This window comes from Bradysia coprophila, unplaced genomic scaffold, assembly GCF_014529535.1.
Source record: "Bradysia coprophila strain Holo2 unplaced genomic scaffold, BU_Bcop_v1 contig_358, whole genome shotgun sequence".
In the NCBI taxonomy this organism is placed as follows: domain Eukaryota; kingdom Metazoa; phylum Arthropoda; class Insecta; order Diptera; family Sciaridae; genus Bradysia; species Bradysia coprophila.
Window position 1 is genome coordinate 5,576,639 of NW_023503616.1, and position 23,126 is coordinate 5,599,764.

General features: G+C 35.1%; 3 protein-coding genes across 4 annotated transcripts; 2 read left to right on the forward strand and 1 right to left on the reverse strand.

Moving 5' to 3' along the window:
* Positions 1–378: 378 nt before the first annotated feature.
* Positions 379–3,010, reverse strand: LOC119081462. The gene is made up of 2 exons (XM_037190448.1): positions 2,813–3,010; positions 379–1,440 (listed from the first exon to the last, which is right to left on the reverse strand). Exons 1-2 carry the CDS (start codon positions 2,971–2,973, stop codon positions 525–527), a joined length of 1,077 nt encoding a protein of 358 aa, XP_037046343.1. The 5' UTR covers positions 2,974–3,010; the 3' UTR covers positions 379–524.
* An 8,955-nt stretch (positions 3,011–11,965) lies between these two features.
* Positions 11,966–13,919, forward strand: LOC119081480 (endocuticle structural glycoprotein SgAbd-2-like). 2 transcript variants are annotated; one of them, XM_037190478.1, is made up of 5 exons: positions 11,966–12,100; positions 12,702–12,864; positions 12,933–13,078; positions 13,157–13,318; positions 13,672–13,919. In XM_037190478.1, the coding sequence occupies exons 1-5, from the start codon at positions 11,980–11,982 to the stop codon at positions 13,821–13,823; spliced, it is 744 nt and encodes a 247-aa protein (XP_037046373.1). In that variant the 5' UTR covers positions 11,966–11,979; the 3' UTR covers positions 13,824–13,919. The 2 variants fall into 2 exon arrangements, with proteins under 2 accessions (XP_037046373.1, XP_037046374.1); XM_037190479.1 differs by having other exon boundaries at positions 12,027–12,104.
* A 3,065-nt stretch (positions 13,920–16,984) lies between these two features.
* On the forward strand, positions 16,985–23,093 carry LOC119081489 (endocuticle structural glycoprotein SgAbd-4). The gene is made up of 4 exons (XM_037190491.1): positions 16,985–17,189; positions 22,175–22,335; positions 22,397–22,605; positions 22,672–23,093. The coding sequence occupies exons 1-4, from the start codon at positions 17,178–17,180 to the stop codon at positions 22,830–22,832; spliced, it is 543 nt and encodes a 180-aa protein (XP_037046386.1). The 5' UTR covers positions 16,985–17,177; the 3' UTR covers positions 22,833–23,093.
* The last annotated feature ends 33 nt before the right edge of the window (positions 23,094–23,126 follow it).

The following is a 23,126-nucleotide window of genomic DNA, read 5'->3' on the forward strand; positions in this document are numbered from 1 at the left end:
TCCACCATTGATTCTGCATAATACCAAGCAATATACAGACTCGAATTACTCCATGAAGCAATCAATAAATCAATTCATAAAATACGTGCAGAAAAGCGTCGTTTTTAACCGGTTTGTTAACCAGTTGAACTAGAAATTTTGAACATCTTGAGATGTTCGGTTTGGGCTACACTTTTATGACTAGATGAGTAATAATGAGTAACTATGAAAAATGAAATAAACATTCCCCAGTCGCTTGTCTGAATATTTTTGCATAATTTTCTATTATTAGATCTTTTTGTTGCTTTCGCGTTGAATTTTTGTCTCTTTTTCTAATTCTTACCAACTTTCAGTTGATAATGCCATGGTTCAAAAAACTAATATTTTAGTAAAAAGATGTAAATTAATGTGAATTTATTGCAATATAATTCCGATCAACATACACGAGAATATATGCATAAAGATTTCAAAATTAATTCACTGGCTCTCTTGTAAGTCTCAGTTAAATACTACTTTCAATAACATATGGCTAAACGAATAACAAATTACAAATTACGAACACCAATATCATACAGGGTTTTATCTGTTGGTGCTATATCAACTAAAGCTTGATCTGCAGCCGAAACAGCATCGGATGCAACGCCAGTGTATTTCTCGATTATGCCTCTGGATTGTTTTGCCGACTCTGAGACTTGCTTATCAATTTCAGTTTTTGCTCCCGATATCTTGTCATTAATTTTAGTTACTTGCGATTTAACACTGTCATTCAATTTCTGCACTTCGCCTCTAATTGCAGCAATAGCAGCCGAAGCAGTTTCTTTCGTTGCTGATTGAGTAATTTGAGAAGTTTTTTCTATTGACTCCTTTAATGCATCATTGATCTTTTTCTTCGATTCGTTAACTATATCCACCGCTGATTCAACTGCCGGTTTTTCGTCACCATCTGTAGTCGTTTGCACTGATTCCGAACTTGTTTCCACAGGTGTTTCTGAGGACACTTCAGGAATTGTTTCCGATGTCGTCTCTGGTTTTGTATCATGTTTATCCTCCACTGATCTCAATAAAACTTCGCTAGGCGTTCCATCACCCAATGGTGCGTTAAAGCTATTCGATCGAAGATTGTTTCTAGATCGTTGGACAGCATTTAGAGTGCTATATTGTCTACCTCTGAATACTTTCTTTTTCGGCTTATAATCGTACAGTTGATCATCAACAAATGGTTTGGCTGTGGCTAAATATTTCAAACTGCGTAAAATTTCCAATGGTATGGGCGGTGGGGTGGGAAGATGTGCACCTACAGGCCGAAAACCATTTTCATCCGCCGTGTATGTCAAACTAACTGGTTGCCCGTTGACATCATTGTAACTATATGCACCATGAATACGTTCGACAGTATGATCGTCATCGATTATTTTATGTTGTCCTTCTTGAGTAACTCTTGAACCATCGTCATTTTCGAAACTGAAATCATAAATATTTATTGTTGTGGATAAACAGTCATGCTAAACATATTGTGGCATTGAACTTGTCAGAATGAGACATAGAACTGGCTGCTGATATAGGAAATAATTTGTTTTTAATGTTTCTATTTCCTAAATGATCATTGAGGCGTATTTATGTCGGCTGAATTATTTATTGTGCTATTTGGTGTATGATCATGTCATATATATGAAAGATCTCTATCAGAATCCTGATAGATTGTTAGAAACAATAAAAGCACAATCCTCAGACAACATACCTAACCTTTTACTGTGGATTATGTCATTAAATATCGACATAAATCGGATCTATTACTTCCATTAATCTGTTGATTTCAAATCTTGTACTTCCATTTTTTTAAAAATGCAATGTACTATATAAAGGACCATATTACCCAGAGCTTGTCATTATTTTTGTCGTTGTTATCGATAACAGATCAAAAGCCATATATAACAGGTTACAAGTTTGTAAATCGATCTTCTGAAAATACTTGAGGTGTATTAAACAGACTCGACTGATTTCAGTCGATTGATAAATTTGCGAACATTAGGAATTAACGCTTTTTGGTACCGCAATCAATTCACTGACAATAATTGTGAGAATCTATTAAATATGAATTCTAATCGGATGGTCGAAGAATCAGTTAAAAAGATTGGTACATTGTTTCACCATAACTTATTTTTCGTTGTTCACAACAGTGTTTCGGAATTTACTAATCCCATAATTTATGAATGAATTTCATCGTAACAACATCAATTTTAGCTTATATTTCAGTGCATACAACAAAAATTCGAATTTATATTCAGCAATAAATTCTTCAATTTGTAATCGGTAACGATTGGTATTATTGGTAAGAAATTTTAAAATGTATTTGGCAGTAGCGTACACAGGGTACCATTCATTGCACAGAAAGTCTTTTGAGGATCACGCATTTTTGATCGTTAACACAACTTTACAGAAGTATCCTTTTAGCCGATTCACCTGTTTACGTACATGGAAACACCCATTAGCAATATCTCAAAAATAAGATGATTTTTCATATCGTTAAATCACAAAGGTAATATGTCATTATACAACATACATTTGCTGGCTCAACTTAAATTAAAAATCCATTTTTCAATTATTATCCACTGAATTAAGGTCGTCCACAATAATTTTCACTTGGAATTATCTGAACTATTAATTGACGGCACCATTTCCAAGTAAATTGCATAATGTTTTAATTCCATTGAATCCAAAAGTGATTTTTTTTTTCGTTCATGATGTCAAAATAAAGTTATGTTTGCGCATCAATTATACTCAATATCAAGGGAATATTTAATATTTTTTTTAGATTTTAATCGTCGGATCGCACCTGAATGAATATCCCCCATCTTGATCGACAGCACTTTCCAGCAGCAATATTTCAATATTTTTGTAATTTTGTGGATCATCACTATTATTGATTCGTTCTTCGTAAGGTGGAAGAGCATAGGCACATACCAGAACGGATGTTAATACTAATAATTTCTTCATTGTCCCGACACAAAAATAATAATTCGACTAACGTGTCCGAAATTGCTGATGACTTATATATACCTGAAGAATTTTTGGTGTCTTATTTTTCTGAAATCTAACCAGATTTAGAATCGAAATGTTTAAATGTGTGCGCTTTATACACGTTTTTTTCTTCCGATTTTTGTCAACGAAGCAAAACAAACAATAAATGTCCAAACGATTGGATCTAATCTCTAGACTATAACCCGTTTTTATTTTAATATGTTTGTTAAATTACAAACAAATCAAAATCTGAAAACAAAATCTGAAAATTAGTTAATTTAATTTGATTTTGTGCCTCGGATGGTAAACAAATATAATTTCGATTGCGAAATTTCAAGTAAAATTTTAAACGATTTTTAAGAAAAAAAAAATGTAAAAAAAGTAAATGCCAATAACTCAAATGAACTGACCATTTATCGTGATAGTTGTGTCACATTTGATTCTTGTTTGCATTTTATATTGGGTACAATTAAAGTCATTAAGTAAAATGTTAATTTTGACTATTTATTTTTTAACGCCATGGAAAAGTTACATTAATTTTTAACATCTTCATCGTCAGCCTTCATATATCTGCATATATCTGTTCATCAGTTGTATATTAAGTAGATCTAAAGGTTCTTTTCACTGGAGATTGCGAATCATTATAATATTCGAAATAAAATTGACTGTGGATTGTGTCTGCAAAAGTCAAAACTTATTCGTATACGCTTCGATAAATAATATCTTCATAATGGTAAACGTTCTGTGAATGCCATGTTTGAAGATGCTCTGACACACGACACACCCACACATCAAGTTTGTATCATCCTATAGCGGATGAAAAGCCGTACCGCTAGAGATAGCGAAACCAGCGGATAAAAAGATCCACAAGCTCTGAATAATGTCTCTTAAATACTAAAGAGCATTTTAAAACAAATGAAGTAAAAGATTATCTGAAAACTTTATGCACCAAAATTTGTAACAGAACAGATAATGCTATTGCTAGATATGCTGGTCGTCTGTGAAATTGTTAATTCCATATGAACTGTAAATCTGCACAGGTAGAATAATATTATTTTATACAGCTCGACATAAAGTGGTATCTCGGTTCAAGATGCCGTAAATGGCTCGAGACAGTAGAGAGATATATAACCATTCCATTCTGCACCAAAAACCGTTCATTTTATCAATGAAGCATTTTTTCGGTGGTATCAGCATAATAGTACATTGGATGCCGTCAAAGTAATTCATTGAATGAGGTAACAATTTTGTGATAAGAGCAGACTCATAAGAAGGTTTTTGAGGAACATACTTTGGTAACGGTGTTTTCTACACGCGAGGTATTCAACTGCGCTTGTAGAAAAACAGTTGCCGAAGCAAGTAATTAAGTACGTAGGAGCATACAATGTATTCTGGTTTACTTTCTTGTGACGTAAATAAAATATCTATACTAGTCACGAATGAGCCATCTCTTCAAGTTTAGTAGAATTTGCGTTGACTAGGTCACAGGTCACATATTTTTCGAATCTTTTGCGCAGCGCAATATTGTTACGATTTTCAGATAAACACCGTCAAAAGTAGTACTTTGATTGGAAATGAAATTAAAACTTAGGTAAGTCGTACCAAATTACAACAAAGAATATATGTACAACTATCAACTTAGCAGTACTATACAATTTCTTGAATGTTCTAGTTGATTTGAAAACTGCGTTGTTGAAAATGTAACATTCGGTCGATGGATATGGATATTTTATTAATTTAAAATAAATGACATCAGAGTTGTTTGACACTTTTCCCAAGTTACAAGACCATTCAAAGTCATTTAATAGTTAATTCTGTACATCTAAATTCATGGTCATCCAACAATCTTCTACATCGAATTCAGTGAACATATAGATTCAAATGCAGCATTTTAATTTGAAAAAAATATCAATTTTACTTTTCCGATTATCGCATAAAAAAGTTCAAGACAATCAAGTCTTGTTCATGTTGCAATGTATGATACATGTATTATCCATGTATCCATGTATTATCCATATAATTTTCATATACTAGTAAATATTTAACATTTTATAAACAGTCAATTTATTCCAACGACGATAAATGCAATCTTCAATCTTTAATCTAATGAATGAATGAATTTATTTATCACCGCCAAGACTGGCTGAATAAAACAATGATAGCATACATCAAAACTTACACTACACAATAAATAAACTTAATTTTACATCACAATCAGAGCATCACAGTCCGTCGTCATAAAGTTTTTCCATAATTTCACTTTTAAATAAAGTCCTGCCGTTACACCTAGTCACTACATCTTTATGTTCATTGATTAACTTTATCATCCGTACAACTGGCTGATTCGACAAATATACGGTCGTCACCCTCGGTTCAACCAGTAGCTGCAGAGTAGAGTGTCGAAGATCGTAGACGCTCTCATTCCGTATAAAATTCGGTGAAATGATGTCATCCTTGATATTTCCCTTATAAATGTCAAAGGCAAGCACGGCATCTGCAACTGTTCGTCTCTTCTCCAAACTTTGCAAATTCAGCAGCTTACACCGATCCTCGTATGGACCCAATCTATATGTTGTCGCATTAGTACGACTTTCCAGTAGATATATGACGAATTGTTTCTGTATGGACTCGATGTCATCAATGTATATCTGTGCAGCTGGGTTCCATATGGTCGAAGCGAATTCCAATCTCGAACGAACGTACGCTACATAGAGAATCCTTTGCGTTTCTTTGGTGAAATTTCCGTTCGAAAAATGTTTAATGCATCCAACCATCTGTCGAGCCTTCATCGTCATTTGCTCGATGTGATATCCAGGATGGTACCATCTGTTGAAAAAGACGCCCAAGTCATTCATTTCTTCGACGCGTTCAATCACATGATCGCCCATTGTGTAATTCGCTTGAATGAATGATGAATCGTGTCGGTATGCACTGAATATATAACATTTGTCGTTGTTGAAATGTAGTCGATTTCTTTCATTCCAATTCATCACGTTATCGATGTCTCGTTGCATTCTTTGAGTGTCTTCGAGGTCAGAAATAATGGAAGCCAATTTCATATCGTCAGCAAACAGCAAAGTGTGAGCGAATTCCAATACGTCGACCAAGTCATCAATAAAAACGGTGAACATTACTGGTCCCAAAGAACTTCCAGGTGGTACTCCAGATGGTGACTCGTACAATCTGGACTTCGACTTTCCAATTTGAACATAATTTACACGGCCGATCAAATATTGCCACAACCATCTTGCAGTGTTTTTACCAATTCCAAATCTGGCAAATTTGATGATCAACAGCATGATGATCAGTTTGTCGAATGCTGCCTTGTAGTCGCCATAGAATGTATCCAATTGACAGTTCCGTTCGAATGCTTTGTGTGCAAGCGTAGTCTGGCCTAACAAATTCGTCACAACTGACCTCTTGTCTCTGAACCCATGTTGAGCACTTTTCAATTGCGGCTGTATCATTTTACTGAGTTCACGTTTAACGGCCACATCATGGACTTTCATGAGCATCGTTTGGATGGCAATAACTCTGTAGTTTTTGACGTCTGTTTTGGAACCTTTCTTTTTGTAGACAGCAACAATTCGCGATACTTTTGATGCCGCCGCTATTTTCCCACAGTCGAATGATTTTTGGAACAACAACCACATTGGCCAAGCGACTACTGATGCACACATTTTGATAACAAACGGCTTGATTTCATCAGGTCCAGCACCGCCCTTCCAATCAAGTGAATGAATTGCAGCTTCGATATCAAAAAGTGACAGATTGACATCCTCTGCTCTACTTATCGGAACATAATTTTCGTCGAAATTCCAATTTTCTGTATCGGCTACGTACAATGATTCAAAGTAGTCTGCAAACATGTCGATTATTTCTTCGGTTGAAGTACCAACCCTGTCTTCATAGATCATTCTGTCCGGATACTTTTCGGTTCCACCGTTCAACTTTGCGAATTTCCAAAATTCAGCTGGGTCTGATTTGACGTTTTCTTGCACGATACGAATGTGCTCTTTATACCGACGGTCATTTTCTTCGCTAAATGCTCTATGTGCTTCTTCATATTCAGCCACCGAACCCAGTTCCGATTCTGACTTCCGTTTGTATAACTTATTTCGACGATTTTTCAATCGTTGCAATTCATCAGACCACCATTTAGGTTTGTTTGAGTACTTTTTGACCTTTTTCTTCGGGACATTCTGTTCAATTAGAGATTTCATTGTTTGAACGAAAAATTCGTATGCCGAGTCCACATCTCTATTGTTGAATTCATGCTGGAAATTGATGGCTTCTAACTGTTGTGCCATTCTTTCGTAATGTCCTTTCGCATATTGGTAAATTGTGACATACTCCACATTCGCCGATGAACTCATGTCGCAATGCATTTTTATTTCGTATGGAATGTGTCTGGCATCTTGCTGAGATTGCTCAATAATGGTATACTGGTCTGTTGTTACGTCAAAAACATCAGAAACATTCACGAAAACCAAATCCAAAACGTTGGAGGCATTATTACGAATATTCGAAAGTTGCAAAAGCGGTAGGCTGAGCATTTTGTCCAAAAAGTCGTACGCATCAATTTGATAACTTGAACGGTTTCCATTGCCGCTGTGGTCAGTCGAAACGTATGGTAAATAAACATTCTCGTCATCCTCGTCAGGTGACCAATTGATGTTGTGCAGATTGAAGTCCCCCAATACCAATATTTTATGATTCCGGTACTTTTCTACGATGTCTTTTACATGATGATAATGTTTCATGGCAATCCGCAGATCAAACACACTCATGTAGCAGGCATACAGGATTAACGGTTGAGGTTTGATGCGAATCTCGATGGCCAAAAATTCAGTTGCATCGTCTGGACCAATTGTCGAACTTATCGTTACTGTTCTGCTATTCAACGAATGATGAACCAAAATTGCTACACCACCTGAGCGCCGTAATGTTTGGTTAGTTCGGTCACAACGGTATACATTGAACTTGTCCGGGAAATATACACTGGAGAATAATCCATTGTCTAGCCAGGTTTCAATGAAAACAAGCACCAAGAATATGCACAGTTCGATCTTCATATTGATATTACGTTTGTTAGCAATACTACGGACGTTGTTGTAGTAGATCGGCAATGTGTGCATGCGTTCAGTTATGCCCTCAGGATTTGTTTGGTTTGATGGTTCTAATGCCATAGATCGACCAGTTGATACGCTTGCAGTTGAGTGAAAAAACGAAGTGATGAGCGATTGCGATTTGCGGGTGGTACATGCGGCATCAGAGGAAAAATTCAAATTATTTGGTGTAGCGTCAGACATTGCTTGGCGAGAACATATACTGTTCAATGTGTTACCTGAGCGGTGTCCATCGCTGTTGGCTCCAGATTGGTCGGCCGGCTCGACGAGTTTTTTGATTCTTCTTCTTGCTGCGACGTTTGACCCACTCTTTTACCTGTTGACGGTTTTTCCTCCAATTCGAATTCACGAATCTGACTGTTCGACGGCCAATACATTGGGCTCATCAGTTGATTGAAGTTCGCGTGGGTGCAGGTAATGCAGAATGAAACAAACGAATACGTAGTGATGTCACGATTTTTTTTTACCAATTTCCGAACTTCAATATCGGCTGATTCGATTCCAATATTTTCCTTGATGTGATTCGTTAATTCTTCTTCAGACGTATCTCGATGAATACCGGAAACCCAGACAGCTTTCTCTGGTTTCGGCCGACGAGACTGCTTTTGTCTAGGCGGCGAAAGCGGTTTTCCAATCGAATTATTCCAAGTACCGGTAACCACAGGCTTCGACACTTTCGGCGTTTTTATCGGTTTATTCTTCGGTGTTTTCGGCGTTTGAACGTTTTTAGGTGTATCGCTGAATGAAATTCCCTTCTTGGCAATGTCAGCATAGGTTGTACGAGCTTCCTTGATCGATTCACCGATGGCAACAATCAAGTCTTGTTCATGTTGCAATGTATGATACATGTATTATCCATGTATCCATGTATTATCCATATAATTTTCATATACTAGTAAATATTTAACATTTTATAAACAGTCAATTTATTCCAACGACGATAAATGCAATCTTCAATCTTTAATCTATAAATTATTATTATATTGTAATTATATGAATACACATAAACATAACATGAAAAATTGCACTTTCCCTACTTTTTCTCACTAACTTTTTAACTTAATTTTCTTAGAAATAAAAAAACAAACAATATTACTCCAAATATAACAAATCAGAAAAGCATAACAAAAAATAACAACTCAAAATTATTGCATCCGTCAATACAGTCGAAGGCAGTCAATTTTCAGCATAAATTAGCTTCAGCTGTTTTTCAGCTGATCCATACAAACAATCAGCACCGTTTATACGTCTTTATACGGTTTTACCACTATCATGCGCGTGTGTGTAGCAGCTTCAACCGTATAAACAAGTATAAACCGTTTTGATTGTATGTGTGGATCAGCTGAAAAACAGCTGAAGCAAATTTATTCTGAAAATTGACTGCCTTTGACTGTACAATATAAAATAAAAATTTAAATCAAATTCCATCGCGTTTAACTTTTCATAGCCAAACATTCACGCACTTAAAACCTCTTCCACTCAACACTTTCATTGCTGCAACTTCGCAGATTTATCTTTCGGACAAAGTCATTTCGCAACTTCCCTCAATTCCAGCTACCACGGCCATTTTGCATTCTTTGGATGAAAGTAACGGAGCACAATATTTGAATGTTGCGCACTGCGCACACACAGATAGAAAACTGTAGACCCAAAGTAAAATTCCTTTTTCACGTCATCGACTATCAAATAAAATCGAACGTCCCCTACCTTGGGTTTACATTTCACGTCAAATGCCACAAATTTTGACTTCCATTGAGGCTTTAAATTTGACATTACCGCCTCCGTTACTTTTGGTCAAAAATTTTCACCGAACATATTTTTCACCAGCTCTTCTCCACACTTTGTTTGCTCATTTGACACACGCCACAAAAGACGTTGGCAATAGAGCATAAATGCAGGGTTGGGTGCATCCAATTATGCTTTGTCCAACCTTTCTCTTTTATCTTCGTTGAGTAATGTCCAATGTGGCTAACATATGAGGGACATGAGCTACACTGAGAGAATAATTCGGTAACACCGTCAAATTGAACCACCAAGTCAAGCATCGGTTCCGATTGATTAAGATACTCGACGTAATGATCCTTCAGGTGTTTGTTCAGGCCATTTAAATCCATCAGCTTTTTGTCCATTTTCTTGCAGTACGGACACTTTATGTCAGAGTTGACAATGCAACCCTTCATCTCATATTTCGTTATGCCCGGTCTGCTCTTAAAAACCGGCATAGACATGGTTTCGGTTTGCAACCACATTGGCACGACAGCTGACAAATAACTTTCCTTTCCGCTTGGTTAAGAAACTAGAATTAATTCGCAAAAAATAACAATTTTTGTGAAATTTCTAAATAGAGCTAACAACTTACCACACAGAACTTTCGCACCTTTTTTGAACCGATTCCGGACAATCAACCATTTCAGACGATGACATCGACTCATCTGTTAATAACACCAATTTCACTTAGTCAATGGCGATAAGCTTTTAAGTACTTTTCCATATTCTTATCTCCCTCACTGAGGTTCGGTTGTCTGTCAATAAAAAAAGTACAAAATTTTGAATTTTTTAAATGTTTTTAATAGTGGCGACGGAGTTAGTGAAATTTAGACTAAATTCGTGTCAGCTGCTTTTCTGCTGGTCAACTCATACCAACAGAAATGTTTGTATACATACATATAAATTGTGTGTTACAACTAATGAAGTACAAGATTTACTTTTTGACGTGTACTCTGTTGAAGATAAATAAATCTTTGTCAAAAATATTTTTAAATTATCACAAGAAAGAAATTAATTTCAACTCAAAAAATTAAAAAATTATCAGCCGACAAGTGAATAGGTGCGCAAAATGTCCTAAGTTTGTTCCTACGAGTCGAAGAGAATTTCCGAAAAGAGATGACATCTTCCACCAAATTCCTTAAATTCACTTTTGCATGTGAAAATGATTCTAAAATTATGAGGTGTGAAATGTGGCCATCACCTATGAAGTAAATAAAATGTTAACTCATAGCAAGTTCGCTGGCATTCAAACGATTGCATAAAAAGGTGCATCTATTTTACCTATTATATGTATGAATAGATCTTCTAAATGATTATGGATGTGTAACATGCGAATTGTGACTGTTTTCGCTCATGATTTTATATCATTTATTTTACTCTATAAATATACCATTCGATAATCTAATTACAAAATCTTATCGAATATTTAAAAAAAAAATCTTTGCAGTAAACGAGGTCTACGATTAGTGCATGATTACCACAATTTAGTTACCATCGAAGACGAAGAAAAAATAAATTGCAAATTAAACATTGCATTATGCTTGACAGATAATAATGACTATTTCATTGAGAATATATACAGCGAAAGTGTTCGAATATTTTAAATTAATTTGCAGAATACATCAAATTTGTTAAGTACACATATCACTTATAAAATATCCATCGTCTATACTCTCATATAATATGAGCCATACACTTAATTCAATTCGTTTACAGCATCATCGACCAACTTATACCATTTTTCAATGTAACTAACATAGCGTCACGGCATTATGATGAAAAGTCGTACTAGCGATGAGGTGTATATGTGCCTTTTAATATAATATTGTTTGCATGGAATTATGTGCAGAAGACATATGAGCTACAGATATGTAGAACTTGAATTATCTAAGCAGAAAAAAAAACCGAATAGATATTATGAAAAAGTAAATAATTAATATTTTGGACAAATATTGACACAAATGTTAAAATAGTTAAGATATAGGCAAGATTTTAGTTTTTTTTTGGTATGGGGAGTTTAGCTGAAGAAGCTTTGCTCACTCAAGTTGGTTTAGTTTTTCGAATGATTTAATTTGTGTGCACAAGGATGACGTTTTTCCAAAATTCGTATAAATACCTGAATTGGCGTTATTTCGGAATTAGTAGGAAACAAGCCGAGCACAAATCTTTTTGGATTACATTTGGAATAAAACAAAAATACCAAACAAGTAGGTCAGTGAAACGGAAAGTGCATTTTGTGTGAAGTCCTTCAGTGGTTGCTACAGCCATTCGTGAGAAGATATTTATAAAACTCAAGACCTGATTTAAACAAGGATACTTTAACAAAATATCTGAATTATCTTTCCTTACTATTTCTGAGTGATTTAAATTGTTTTAGTTTAACAATTTATTGTAGATCAATTATAACGACCTACAATTGAATTCCGCATTTGTGACATTATTAGCTAAGTGAGTTCATGTAGACCCCAAACTTCTCTTGCATATTTTTGAAGAAGAATGTACATGTGTTACTTTACGTTGCATCAGTGATTAAAAATTTATATTCACTAATCAGTTATACCCGCCCAACGCATTAAACGGTGTCCAGTGATTCGTACTGTAATCTCGAAAGAAAAATTAATTTAATCCAAATTTTAGTAAATTTGATTCAGAATTCTTTACAATTGTTAGTCATCGTTGTCACTAACAAATAAATGCCTGTTTCTAATATACAGTACATCGACGAATCATTTTAATTTTATGAGAAATTGATACACAGTCCCTTATTACGTGTACACGCCAACTGACCTTCATTCTTTTTTTGTTCAGAAATCATGTTGACCTTCGTAAGTGTATTAGTACTAGCTGTAATTGGCACGCAAGCAGCACCTCAATTCCAACCGGCTGAAGCAGCTCAACAACCAAATGTTCCATCGATCACAATTTTAAGTCAAACAGATGTAATTGGAGCTGATGGAAGTTTTAATAACAGGTGCGCCCTGACTAATTGTTATTCGGTTGTGAAAGTTTAACTCAACGCTTTTTAACTATTTTAACTAGTTTCGAAGCATCGAATGGTATTAAGCAGCAAAACTCTGGTTTCCTCAAGAGAGTTTTAGTTCCACAAACTCGAGAAGATGGTACGGATACCGGTGAAAAGGTCGAAGGTGATATTGTTGTGCAGACCGGATCTTACTCATTTACAGGTAAACGGTCGGAGTCTAAAAAGTCCATCGTGTTTCTTTAACGAACTTGGTTAACACAATGTTTCAAAATATCTATAGGAGATGATGGTGTAGTTTATACAATCACATATATTGCTGATGAAAATGGCTTCCAACCACAAGGAGAACATATTCCCACACCACCAGCTATTCCAGCTCAAATATTAGATTCGCTGAAACTATCTGCAGAAGAAGCGTCACAACAGCAACAAAGTGGTGCAGGTGCTGTTGATCCGTCTCAAGCTGTTTAAATAAATTACTAATTAATCAATTAAACTCTAAACTGCCACAAACTGTAATTACATATATACTTTTGCACACAAGAATAACAGAACCAACTCTAAACGTTTTTGATTACTATTTTTTTACTTACTTCTGGAACTTATCTCTTCCTATTTAAACGAAACACCAACAGATTAATGCGAAACACACAAACCACACTACACACAACATCACAAAATGGCTTAAAATTTATGCATAACAGAATTGTATTTATTGTCGGTTGCATGAGCTGGGCGAATAATGAAGACAACCATTATTTTACTAAAAGTTTATCTTCCGTTTCCTTAATATAGCCAATTTAGGTGCTCCATTACAAGACATTCCCATTGAAAATCAAGATGGACCAGGTGACATAGTCATATTGGCAAATGAAAGTGAACAAGAATCAGCCGGTTTGGAAAGTCCTGCACCCGAAGCAATTGATCCTAACCTTCTAGAGGACTAGATGGTTGTCATATGTGTGTTGTTTAGTTGATATATGTTTCGTTGTTCTTTGCATATTTATTTCATTTTTTTATGAAAATATATAATTTTAAACCTAAGCCAACACCTAGTAACAAATTTTTATATACCACAGCCGTTCAATGTTTTGTTGTTGTACTGTATTAATATCTCACAACAATTTTGCAGACTTCTTGCGGAAATACCAATGTGGCTTGGGCGTTAATAGTAAATAATTTGTGATGGTTGGTTGGAAAATGATTATCTAATAATTTGAATACAAATCCGCTTATTAGGATGTAATGTATACAATGGAGTCATGTCTTTGACTTTTCCTGACGTTTACTTAACATTTTTGAACTGGCAAGCAGATCATAATAATAAAAACTAGCTGAATCTATTACTCCATATGTTCAAGGTGTTACCTAATGTTTGATAGAAAATCTTTTACGTGCTTTTGGTCTGTGAATGCAATTTTTTGAGTAAATTTTTCGCATTAACCGACCAGAAGCACGTTAAGCATTATACGTACGAGGTTCCAAATTTTTATTTTGACGAGTAGGACGAGTGGGAATACATAACGTCCCCACCCGTCAAAATAAATATGTGGAACCGTAATGTACTATTACTTCGTTCCTTTTACCAAACGAAACCACATAAAACGAAGGCCATCGCTTATTTTAGTCGTTACAATCGATAATAGATACTTATTCAGAATATATATATACTTATGTAAGGCTTTCATTCAAAAGGAATGTGATCTCTTTTTATTAATACAGTCGTAGCCTTTACAAAAATCACTTTTAAGTTTAACCAACGAACTTCGTTATTACCTCTAGCCACCATTAATCGCATTGCCTCGCGCATCTGGGAATAACATTGAAAAGTTATATGCCAACACTTTTTGTGTGGCATCTCATAATGATTTTTTTACATAAATCGAAAATAAATGAGATTCCGTAATTTCCATAAAACATTTTCTGTCAGTTCCTTCGCTTCCACACGACAAAACCATTACCGAAACCAATATATTCAATTTCCTACATTACAAAACATAAATCGCGACAATACGAGACAATCATCTCTCCTAAAAAAACCACACACAATATAAACACATCGAGTTCATTCGAATTCATCTAATTTGTTAGATAATAGTGTAATTTGAAATACAAAAAAAGAAATAACAAATTTAATCTTCCGAATCCGTTGAATGCCGATTTCGGACACACTATAGATGTTATGTGAAGATGCAAATACGTCTCACTAATTTTTACTTTCTTTGTCAGCTATGAATATTTATGAACGAAATTTTTGTGGTTGCCTTTTTTCGTTAATTCACGACAGAAATGTTCACCATCAAGTGATTGATCATCTCCAACAGACAACAATTTCGAACTGTATTAATCAATTCTCATTTTTAACGATTTAATCGATTTATCTCATCTTTCGGTACGTGCATTGTTTTCCGCCCATCAGCCCATTTTTTAACGCAACATTTTACATTTTATTGAATTTATGTAACAGTTTTTAATGCGTTTCATGTGCTGTACAGAAAGACTCGTTCTTCGATCAGATGTTAAACTTTTATGCAAACATAATTCAGTTTAATATTCTCAAAGTTTTCTTTGGTAAGGCTGATGGCGACTTTTTCAGGTGTAGGACATATGAGAAGAAAGCCGAGTAAATAAATTAACAGAATAGATTAAGCCGTTACATCGTGATATGTTTGCCGTTTCCAAAATATTAAAATGTTGGGAGAGAATAGTAAAATTCGACAGGTTTTGGGTTTTGGGATTTTTTTTTTGTTGTAAATGATTACACACAAAATTTGTTCAACAAATGAAAATCTAGATTTTCTATTTTAGTTTTTCTTGTCGCTGGCAAGATTCAGTAGATTTTCATTTGTTCAAAGGAATTCGTGTTGAATCAATTACAAACCACAACAACTCCCTATTAGAAAACATATCGAATTTCACTTTTCTCTCTGTGGACGTCCTGCAGTGCGTAAATATTGATTGAGTGTACAAAAGAGGAAGTGTATGTCAGACATTACTAGTTTATACTGAAAACTACCAAAGCGCCATATTCAGCTATAGAAAAATTGCTGACAAGTAAGATCTTGTTGATAACTTGTGCTTAAAGTTCAATTTTGGGCATATGATGTCTTATCAACCCCGACTTCGCCTTGGGTTGATACTTTTCACATCTGTTGCGCAAAATTTTCATTTATTTAGTAAAATAGCTTATTCGTATGAAGTTGACCTGTTTAGATTCAATATTAGCTAAGAAATGGAACTAATGGATGTTGGGGTAACTGTGCGTTCTACTGACAATTTTGTACAGGACGCGGATCGATACATTCATTGGAGTTGTAATTTGTATCTATCAACTTTAAGAAAATGTAATTGCTCTCGTGCTCGAGGTAGCATAGCATCTACTACAGGGTAAATTTAAAACATGAAGTTAAGCTCGCAACCACCAATTTTTGTATCAATATAATTTGATAATGACGACCTTAGGGCTTTCAGTCATGCTACATTTTGTCTATTCTGTTGATTTCTCAAAAAGGAAAATTTGTTTCCACAAAGATTTATATTGACAAACAGAAAAACTGTGTGACTGACTTTTATGGCCCAAAATTTCGTAATTCGTTGGAAATGAACGAAAATTACAGATTGATTGAAATACGATCATTATCCAGTGGGTATTATAATATCGACCGAATTCCCAGAATAAGACTTTTACATTAATGAAAACCATTTTTAGTGCCCTAATTGGCATATAACATTTAAATTCGATTAATTTGCATCATTCAGAAATTCCATGTAAACTGGCGCTACAATAACATTTCAATAGCAAGCACAACAAAAAAAAACGCATTCAAATGAAAGTAAAAATAATAATGCTACTCAATGATCCATACATTTCAGCAAAGATCAATTTGAGAGACAACAAAAATGTTATACCTATGTAACGTGAAACTACAATACATTTGTATTATCCTCGACAATAAGAATAAACAAAAAGCCAAAACATCAATTTCCATTCAAGAAGAAATGAAATATTTGTTCCATATGTATGCACGCTCTATACTCTACACCCATCCACCAGATCCATGGCTGAACCACACAGAGCATATAAATACCCGCAATTTCCAGACTCATCTCACAGTCTTTGTAAAACTTTCTTTCAGAAAAGCCAAACAGAAAAAAAATCGAAAAAAAAGTTACTGAAAAATTCGTGTTAATAAATTATATTGAAGATTAGGTATATTGTGGTTGTGTTATTTAACAATAACTAGGCAAAAGTGAATTTTTATCGATATTATTCGCATTAAGTCACAGATATATTATTCAATATGAAAGTTTTGGTAAGTGATAATCTTGTCTTTTCATAATGGTGGTGTGGTTGTACTCTAGTTGAATACGATCATTACTAATATTTTATGTGGAATTGACTGAATGTAATTTGAAAATGTTACATACCCAGTGTGATGTTCAATTGGTTATAGACTTTAGGTTGGTTGCATAATCATTTAAATGCTAGTTTGTTATTATTGTGGCAGAATTTATGTATTTATATCATTGTATTTTGCTTAGTTATCGCATTTTACATTTGTTTTTCGTTTAATTTTAAATGCCAATTGCAATGGAAATTATACAAAATTGCACAATAATTATAAATATGATTTATGTACCATAGTTGGTTTTTAACCCAACGACAAAGAGTATATCGATCTGTGTTTCCCAGTGTTTGATGCAAAATCTTTTACTTCATTGCTCTTAACATTCATTCGTTGATACGAGGACACTAACTGGAGCTCATGACTTATTTTAAACAATCGACAATTAAGGGATGAGCTACGACCTATTTTGTCTTAACGTGAAAAATATTTTAAATTTTATGAAGTAAAAGAATTTGGTTCATCTTCTGAATGTACTTTGATCAGAAGATACGGCATATTTATGTAATAGTCATACTAATGACTAGGGTGGGTAGATTTTACCAACGTTAAAATCCACATCGAGCGGCTTGAGTAGCCTTTCGTTTTCGGACACCTTTGACTATCCCACGTGCATATGAAAATCACACAATTTTTAGTCATCCGTGGGATACTCAAACATGCGTAGAAACGAAAATGATGCCATAGTGTTTAGTTTCTTCCAGTTACACAAGCCATTAGATCTGTATTTTAAAGTTCGACCCGCCCTACTAATGACATACTTGCCGTATGAGTATTGTTGCCGTATTTATTTATTTTATTTATTTATTTTATTTATTTATTGATCAATAAACAGGCCTTTCGACCCAATAACATATTAATCATTTACAAATACTAAACATAAGTTCTTTAAGAAAAATTGAAATCAAAATCCATTATCCATTCCAGTCACTACTGATCTAAGTCCATATTCATTCCGGTACTCATGACCGAACTCTTGAACGATCTAAACGAATCATCAAAGATATTACAACTGGAAAAGTACTTGTCGTGTTGATCTTGCATTCTATTTAGTGGTTCATTCTGTTCGGCATTACTTGAATATGTCGTTGTGTAGAAAATCGGTCTGCTCACCCCAAGATTCATTCTGGTTAATCTCCCATGGTTGTGAAACGTAATCAAATGGTTCAAGGTCGTGTCCATGTGGCGGTGAATGATTTTGTAAAGGACGACTTCATCATTTATCAATCGTCTTCTCTTCAATGACATCGTGTTCAAATACACTAGCCGTCCATCATATTCCGGTTTAGGCATATTGAATTTAAAGAAAAACATTCTCGTATACTTTCGCTGGACCCGTTCAACAACATCGATGTACTTTTTATACATGGGATTCCATACCGCACTACAATAATCTAATCGGCTCCTCACCAAGGAATTGTACAACGTAGTTACACTTTCAGGCTTCTTAAAAAACTTACCACACCTGAAGATAAATCCGAGCATTTGGTACGCCTTCCTTGTCGTTACGCTGATGTGTTCGGCAAATGAAAGCTTGTTGTCGATGATGACTCCTAGATCACGTTTCGAGTTGACTCTGGGGATAATGTCATTACCAATCCTATACTGATATTCGAGTTTGTTCTTGTCGGCTTTGCGAGTGATTGACATCACGGCACATTTTTTAACATTGAGGCCCAGCTTATTTTCAGAACACCAAGCTTGCAGACGATCCATCTCCAATTGAAATACATAGCAGTCACCACTAGACACAATTTTCTTCAGCAGTTTTAAGTCATCAGCGAATGCGAACGTATTGCTAAGAGCTGAAAGTAGATCATTGACATATAGCAAGAATAAAAACGGTCCCAATATGGAACCTTGCGGTACACCTGAAGTCGGGGTGATGCGTCGAGATCTGCCACCACCAATTGCGACAAACTGCGACCGATCTGACAAATAGGATTCGAACCATTGAATCAATGACTTGCTGAGTCCGAATTGCATCAGTTTCTTGAGAAGGCGACCGTGTAATATGCGGTCAAACGCTTTAGAAAAATCAGTATACAGTACGTCTACTTGACCTCCGTTTGCCATTGATTTAGATACCGACGTGACAAATTCCAACAAATTAGACTGTGTTGACCTTTTTGAGAAAAATCCATGTTGAGAGCTGTGTATCTTACCTTTAAGTCTTTCAAATAGCACATCAAAAACCAGCCTCTCAAAAACTTTGGATATCGCACATAGAATGGATACCGCTCTGTAATTGGTTACATCTTGTTTGTCGCCATCTTTAAATATAGGAGATATGAAACTTGATTTCCAGCGATTTGGAAATATACGTTCTTTAAGTGATTTATTGAACAAGATAGACAGTGGTAAAGCAAGTGACTCAGCTAAGTACTTGTAGAACATGACAGGAATTCCATCTGGACTCGAAGTTTTGTTCACATCAAACCTTTTAAGCACTTTCTGAACATCCGCAATCGAAAACGCCATGTCAACACTACCGTCCACATCAGTTGTGGATCTGTAGTCTAGATCGTTTTCATTTGAGTCATCGGTAGCAACATCGGTTTGATACACTGTGGTGAAGAAATTAGCAAAAAGATCACAAATTGACATTCTGTCGCTGGCCACTTGATTACCGTATCTCATGCTGTTCATCAGAGAATTCGTCTTCCTTAACGATTTAGTAAATGAGAAAAAACACTTTGTGTTCGACTTAAGCTTAGACTCACAATCTTCAACATAGTTCGCAAAGCACTTCTTTATCTCCCCTTTGACTTGCTTCCTTAACCTCATAAACAAACTACGATTAGATTCGCTACCATCTCTATTCAATTTTACCTTAGCATTCGCCTTCTTCTTTATGAGCTTTATCAGTCTAGGGGTAAAATAAACTGGATAGTCCCTTTTCGAATAATAAACTTTCGGCATACTGTCAATGAAAGGATCCAGAATTTCATAGAATCTATTCACTGCACTGTTGCTATCTAGACCATCTAACTCTATTTCCCATTCAATACTTGACAGCTGTTCATTCAGAGCTAAATAATCGGCTTTATAAAAATTCGGCTTTGGCTGACGCCTTTCAGGCAGATACTTAACCGGACTCAAATCTACTTTTATTTCTAACGCCGGATGGTGGGGATCCTCGTGAACAAGTGGCTCATTGCACCTGTAAATTTCTACTCTGTTCGAATCGATGTCAGTGAGCACGAGGTCTAGCGTTCTATTGAATCTATTCTTCACACGGTTCAACTGGTTCAAGTTACACAAAGCATTCAAATTGAACAATTCATGAGAAACTCGTTTGTCAAATCTGCTCTGACGATTTACCTCCGGATCATACACTCCACTCTCCGTGTACCACTCAACACCATCACTTAGATTGTAGTCCCCCATTAGCATGAAGCGATTATTGGTGTTAGACGACAGTGTAACAATGTCACAAATCTTCTTGAAATGCACATCGTAATCAGGTAATTTACTATTGTCTTCAATATAACGCACATTGAAATTCGTCCTACAACCACTTTCATGAACAACCGATATCCAGATGTCTTCTTTCTCCATTTCCCATTCCCGCATTCGCATGGAAGACAGTTCACTCTTGACGGCAATCAGACAACCACCGCCTCTAGACAGCCCGGTTTGCTCAGCGCTACGATCAACCCTAAATACCACATAGCGATTGTCAAAAAATTCGGAATCATAGAAGTCTTCGTTTAACCAAGTCTCACACAACAATATTATATCGTAAGATTTGGCAATCAGTTCCTCGAAGAATTTCTTACTCTTCGTTCTCATACCGCGTATATTCTGGTAGTAAAGCTTTAATTCCGTATTCATTTTCGAGTTCATTGCGCACACGGTTTCGTTCAGAGTTTTCACAAATCAGAGTAATTCAGTAAATGCAATTGATTGACGGACTTACGTTTTGATCTTACAGAAAATGCATTTACCTTCATACGAACTGATAAAAACGTTTTGAAATGATTTGGTCTTACAGAACGATCTTACTTTAAATAAAACAAAATTGAATTTTTCGTTTGGTTTTTCGTTTGATAATATTTCAGTCTAAACCTAGAAGAAGAGAAGCAGAGTATATCTGAATTAGGCAATTCTAAATATGAAACTTACTATTTATAACTGTACAGCCAACGATGCAAAATGTTTGGAAAAGAAAATTTAGCGTCAACGAAACGTCTCACACTTTGAGGTTATGTTGTTAATTTCATTCGATATCTGTAATTTTACTGCAATATCGAAACACTACGCTATGCACTTCAACAATTTGAATTACAATGTAGCCTCATCAACACTTTTAACTTATTTCAGTTTATCAAATAAGACGAAAACATTAATTAAATTCGATTTTTGGTAGTCGTGAAAAAAAGTTACACCATTGACGTTCTTCTTCTTCTTCTTATCCTATTGCTTGTTTGTTAACAATATCCATGTGAATGCCACATTCATTTCGACAACATACTTAAATCTAAAATGAATTTCTGTCGTCAATATCTATTTTTTTAACATTTGAACTTATAGTTTGTATGTTGTCCACGAGGAAATGACTCATGAGATTCAGAATCATAAGGTCCTCAGCCTCATACAAAATCAAGGAATGGTCACCGTCTTTAGAAGTCATTTATCCCTTTGAAATTGAACACACTTCCAGAGAACATTTGGGAAACGCCTTTGCGAATTGAGTTTCTAGCAATATCACCTGATAACTAAATTTCACCATCCTAAATAGCAAAAATAATTAATATCGAAAAGATCAATTTCATAGTCGGTCTCTGTGGTGATGAAATTTTTAATGGAAAAGGTTGCATTAGTTCAATGCACGTGCTGCACCCATTTTATATGTATCTTCGTTGTAATACTAATTTTTTTTTCTAAAGTTGATTGTATCAGCCTGCTTTGTGGCCACAGCGTACGCACAACACCAAAATCAAGCGATAGATTACGAGCTTGAAGAAAAGCTTAAGCGAACCACAACCACATGGATTCCAATTTTGGAATACAACAAAGAACAGGGCGATGATGGTAGCTACAAAACATCGTAAGTTTTGTTTCACTGTTAATTTGGCGCAATTGTTTCAATATTTAAAACATTTTCTTAGATACAAAACTGGAAACAACATCGATGCAAGCGAACAGGGTTTCTTAAAAGATTTCTCCGAAGATCATCCAAATGGTGTCTTAGTTCAACACGGTGGCTATTCATACACAGCTCCTGATGGACAAGTGATCAGCGTACAATATACTGCTGATGAACATGGTTTCCGTGCCACCGGTGATCACATTCCAACAGCAGCACCTATTCCACCAGGTAACAATTTTCTAGTTTTCTCGTTTTATCGCTTGAATAATTATTGATCGTTTGTATGATTAACAGAAATCCAAGCTGGACTTGATCAAATTTATGCTGGTATTAAGCTACAACAAGAACGGGCTGCTCTCCGAGCTAAGACCGATCCAGACTTTGCCAAAACACAGGAAGCACGCGCTCAACTCGACTATAATGGTCAATACTATCAAGACCAAATCATTAACTAAAAAAATTGACTTTTTTCTGGTTGACAAAGACTGTGATTACTTTTAGTTAAACGAATAACAAATCAAAACCACAATTCAATTAAAACGTTTCTGGAACAATTTTGATGTTTTAAAGTTTTTGGAGTACGACGCTATAAATAATTTAATTTCTTTGATTATTCTTGAACAAACATAAATTATGCCATACTTTAAAGCTGAATTGATTTATTTAAATGTAAAACAAAAACAAACGAAAATAAAGAAAATTTAAAATCTTAAAAATCTCTCAGTAGTTTTTAGTCATTATCCTGCGTG

What these genes read in the sequence shown, in the direction of transcription:
- LOC119081462 (XM_037190448.1), bottom strand. Translation starts at nt 2,973, where the DNA reads ATGAAGAAATTATTAGTATTAACATCCGTTCTGGTATGTGCCTATGCT. An exon ending in GATGGGGGATATTCATTCAG is followed by an intron (nt 1,441 to 2,812) that starts GTGCGATCCGAC and finishes TTATGATTTCAG; the next exon opens with TTTCGAAAATGACGATGGTT.
- LOC119081480 (XM_037190478.1), top strand. Translation starts at nt 11,980, where the DNA reads ATGACGTTTTTCCAAAATTCGTATAAATACCTGAATTGGCGTTATTTC. An exon ending in CGGATCTTACTCATTTACAG is followed by an intron (nt 13,079 to 13,156) that starts GTAAACGGTCGG and finishes AAATATCTATAG; the next exon opens with GAGATGATGGTGTAGTTTAT. An exon ending in ACAGCAACAAAGTGGTGCAG is followed by an intron (nt 13,319 to 13,671) that starts GTGCTGTTGATC and finishes TCCTTAATATAG; the next exon opens with CCAATTTAGGTGCTCCATTA.
- LOC119081489 (XM_037190491.1), top strand. An exon ending in GATGGTAGCTACAAAACATC is followed by an intron (nt 22,336 to 22,396) that starts GTAAGTTTTGTT and finishes ACATTTTCTTAG; the next exon opens with ATACAAAACTGGAAACAACA. An exon ending in AGCAGCACCTATTCCACCAG is followed by an intron (nt 22,606 to 22,671) that starts GTAACAATTTTC and finishes TATGATTAACAG; the next exon opens with AAATCCAAGCTGGACTTGAT.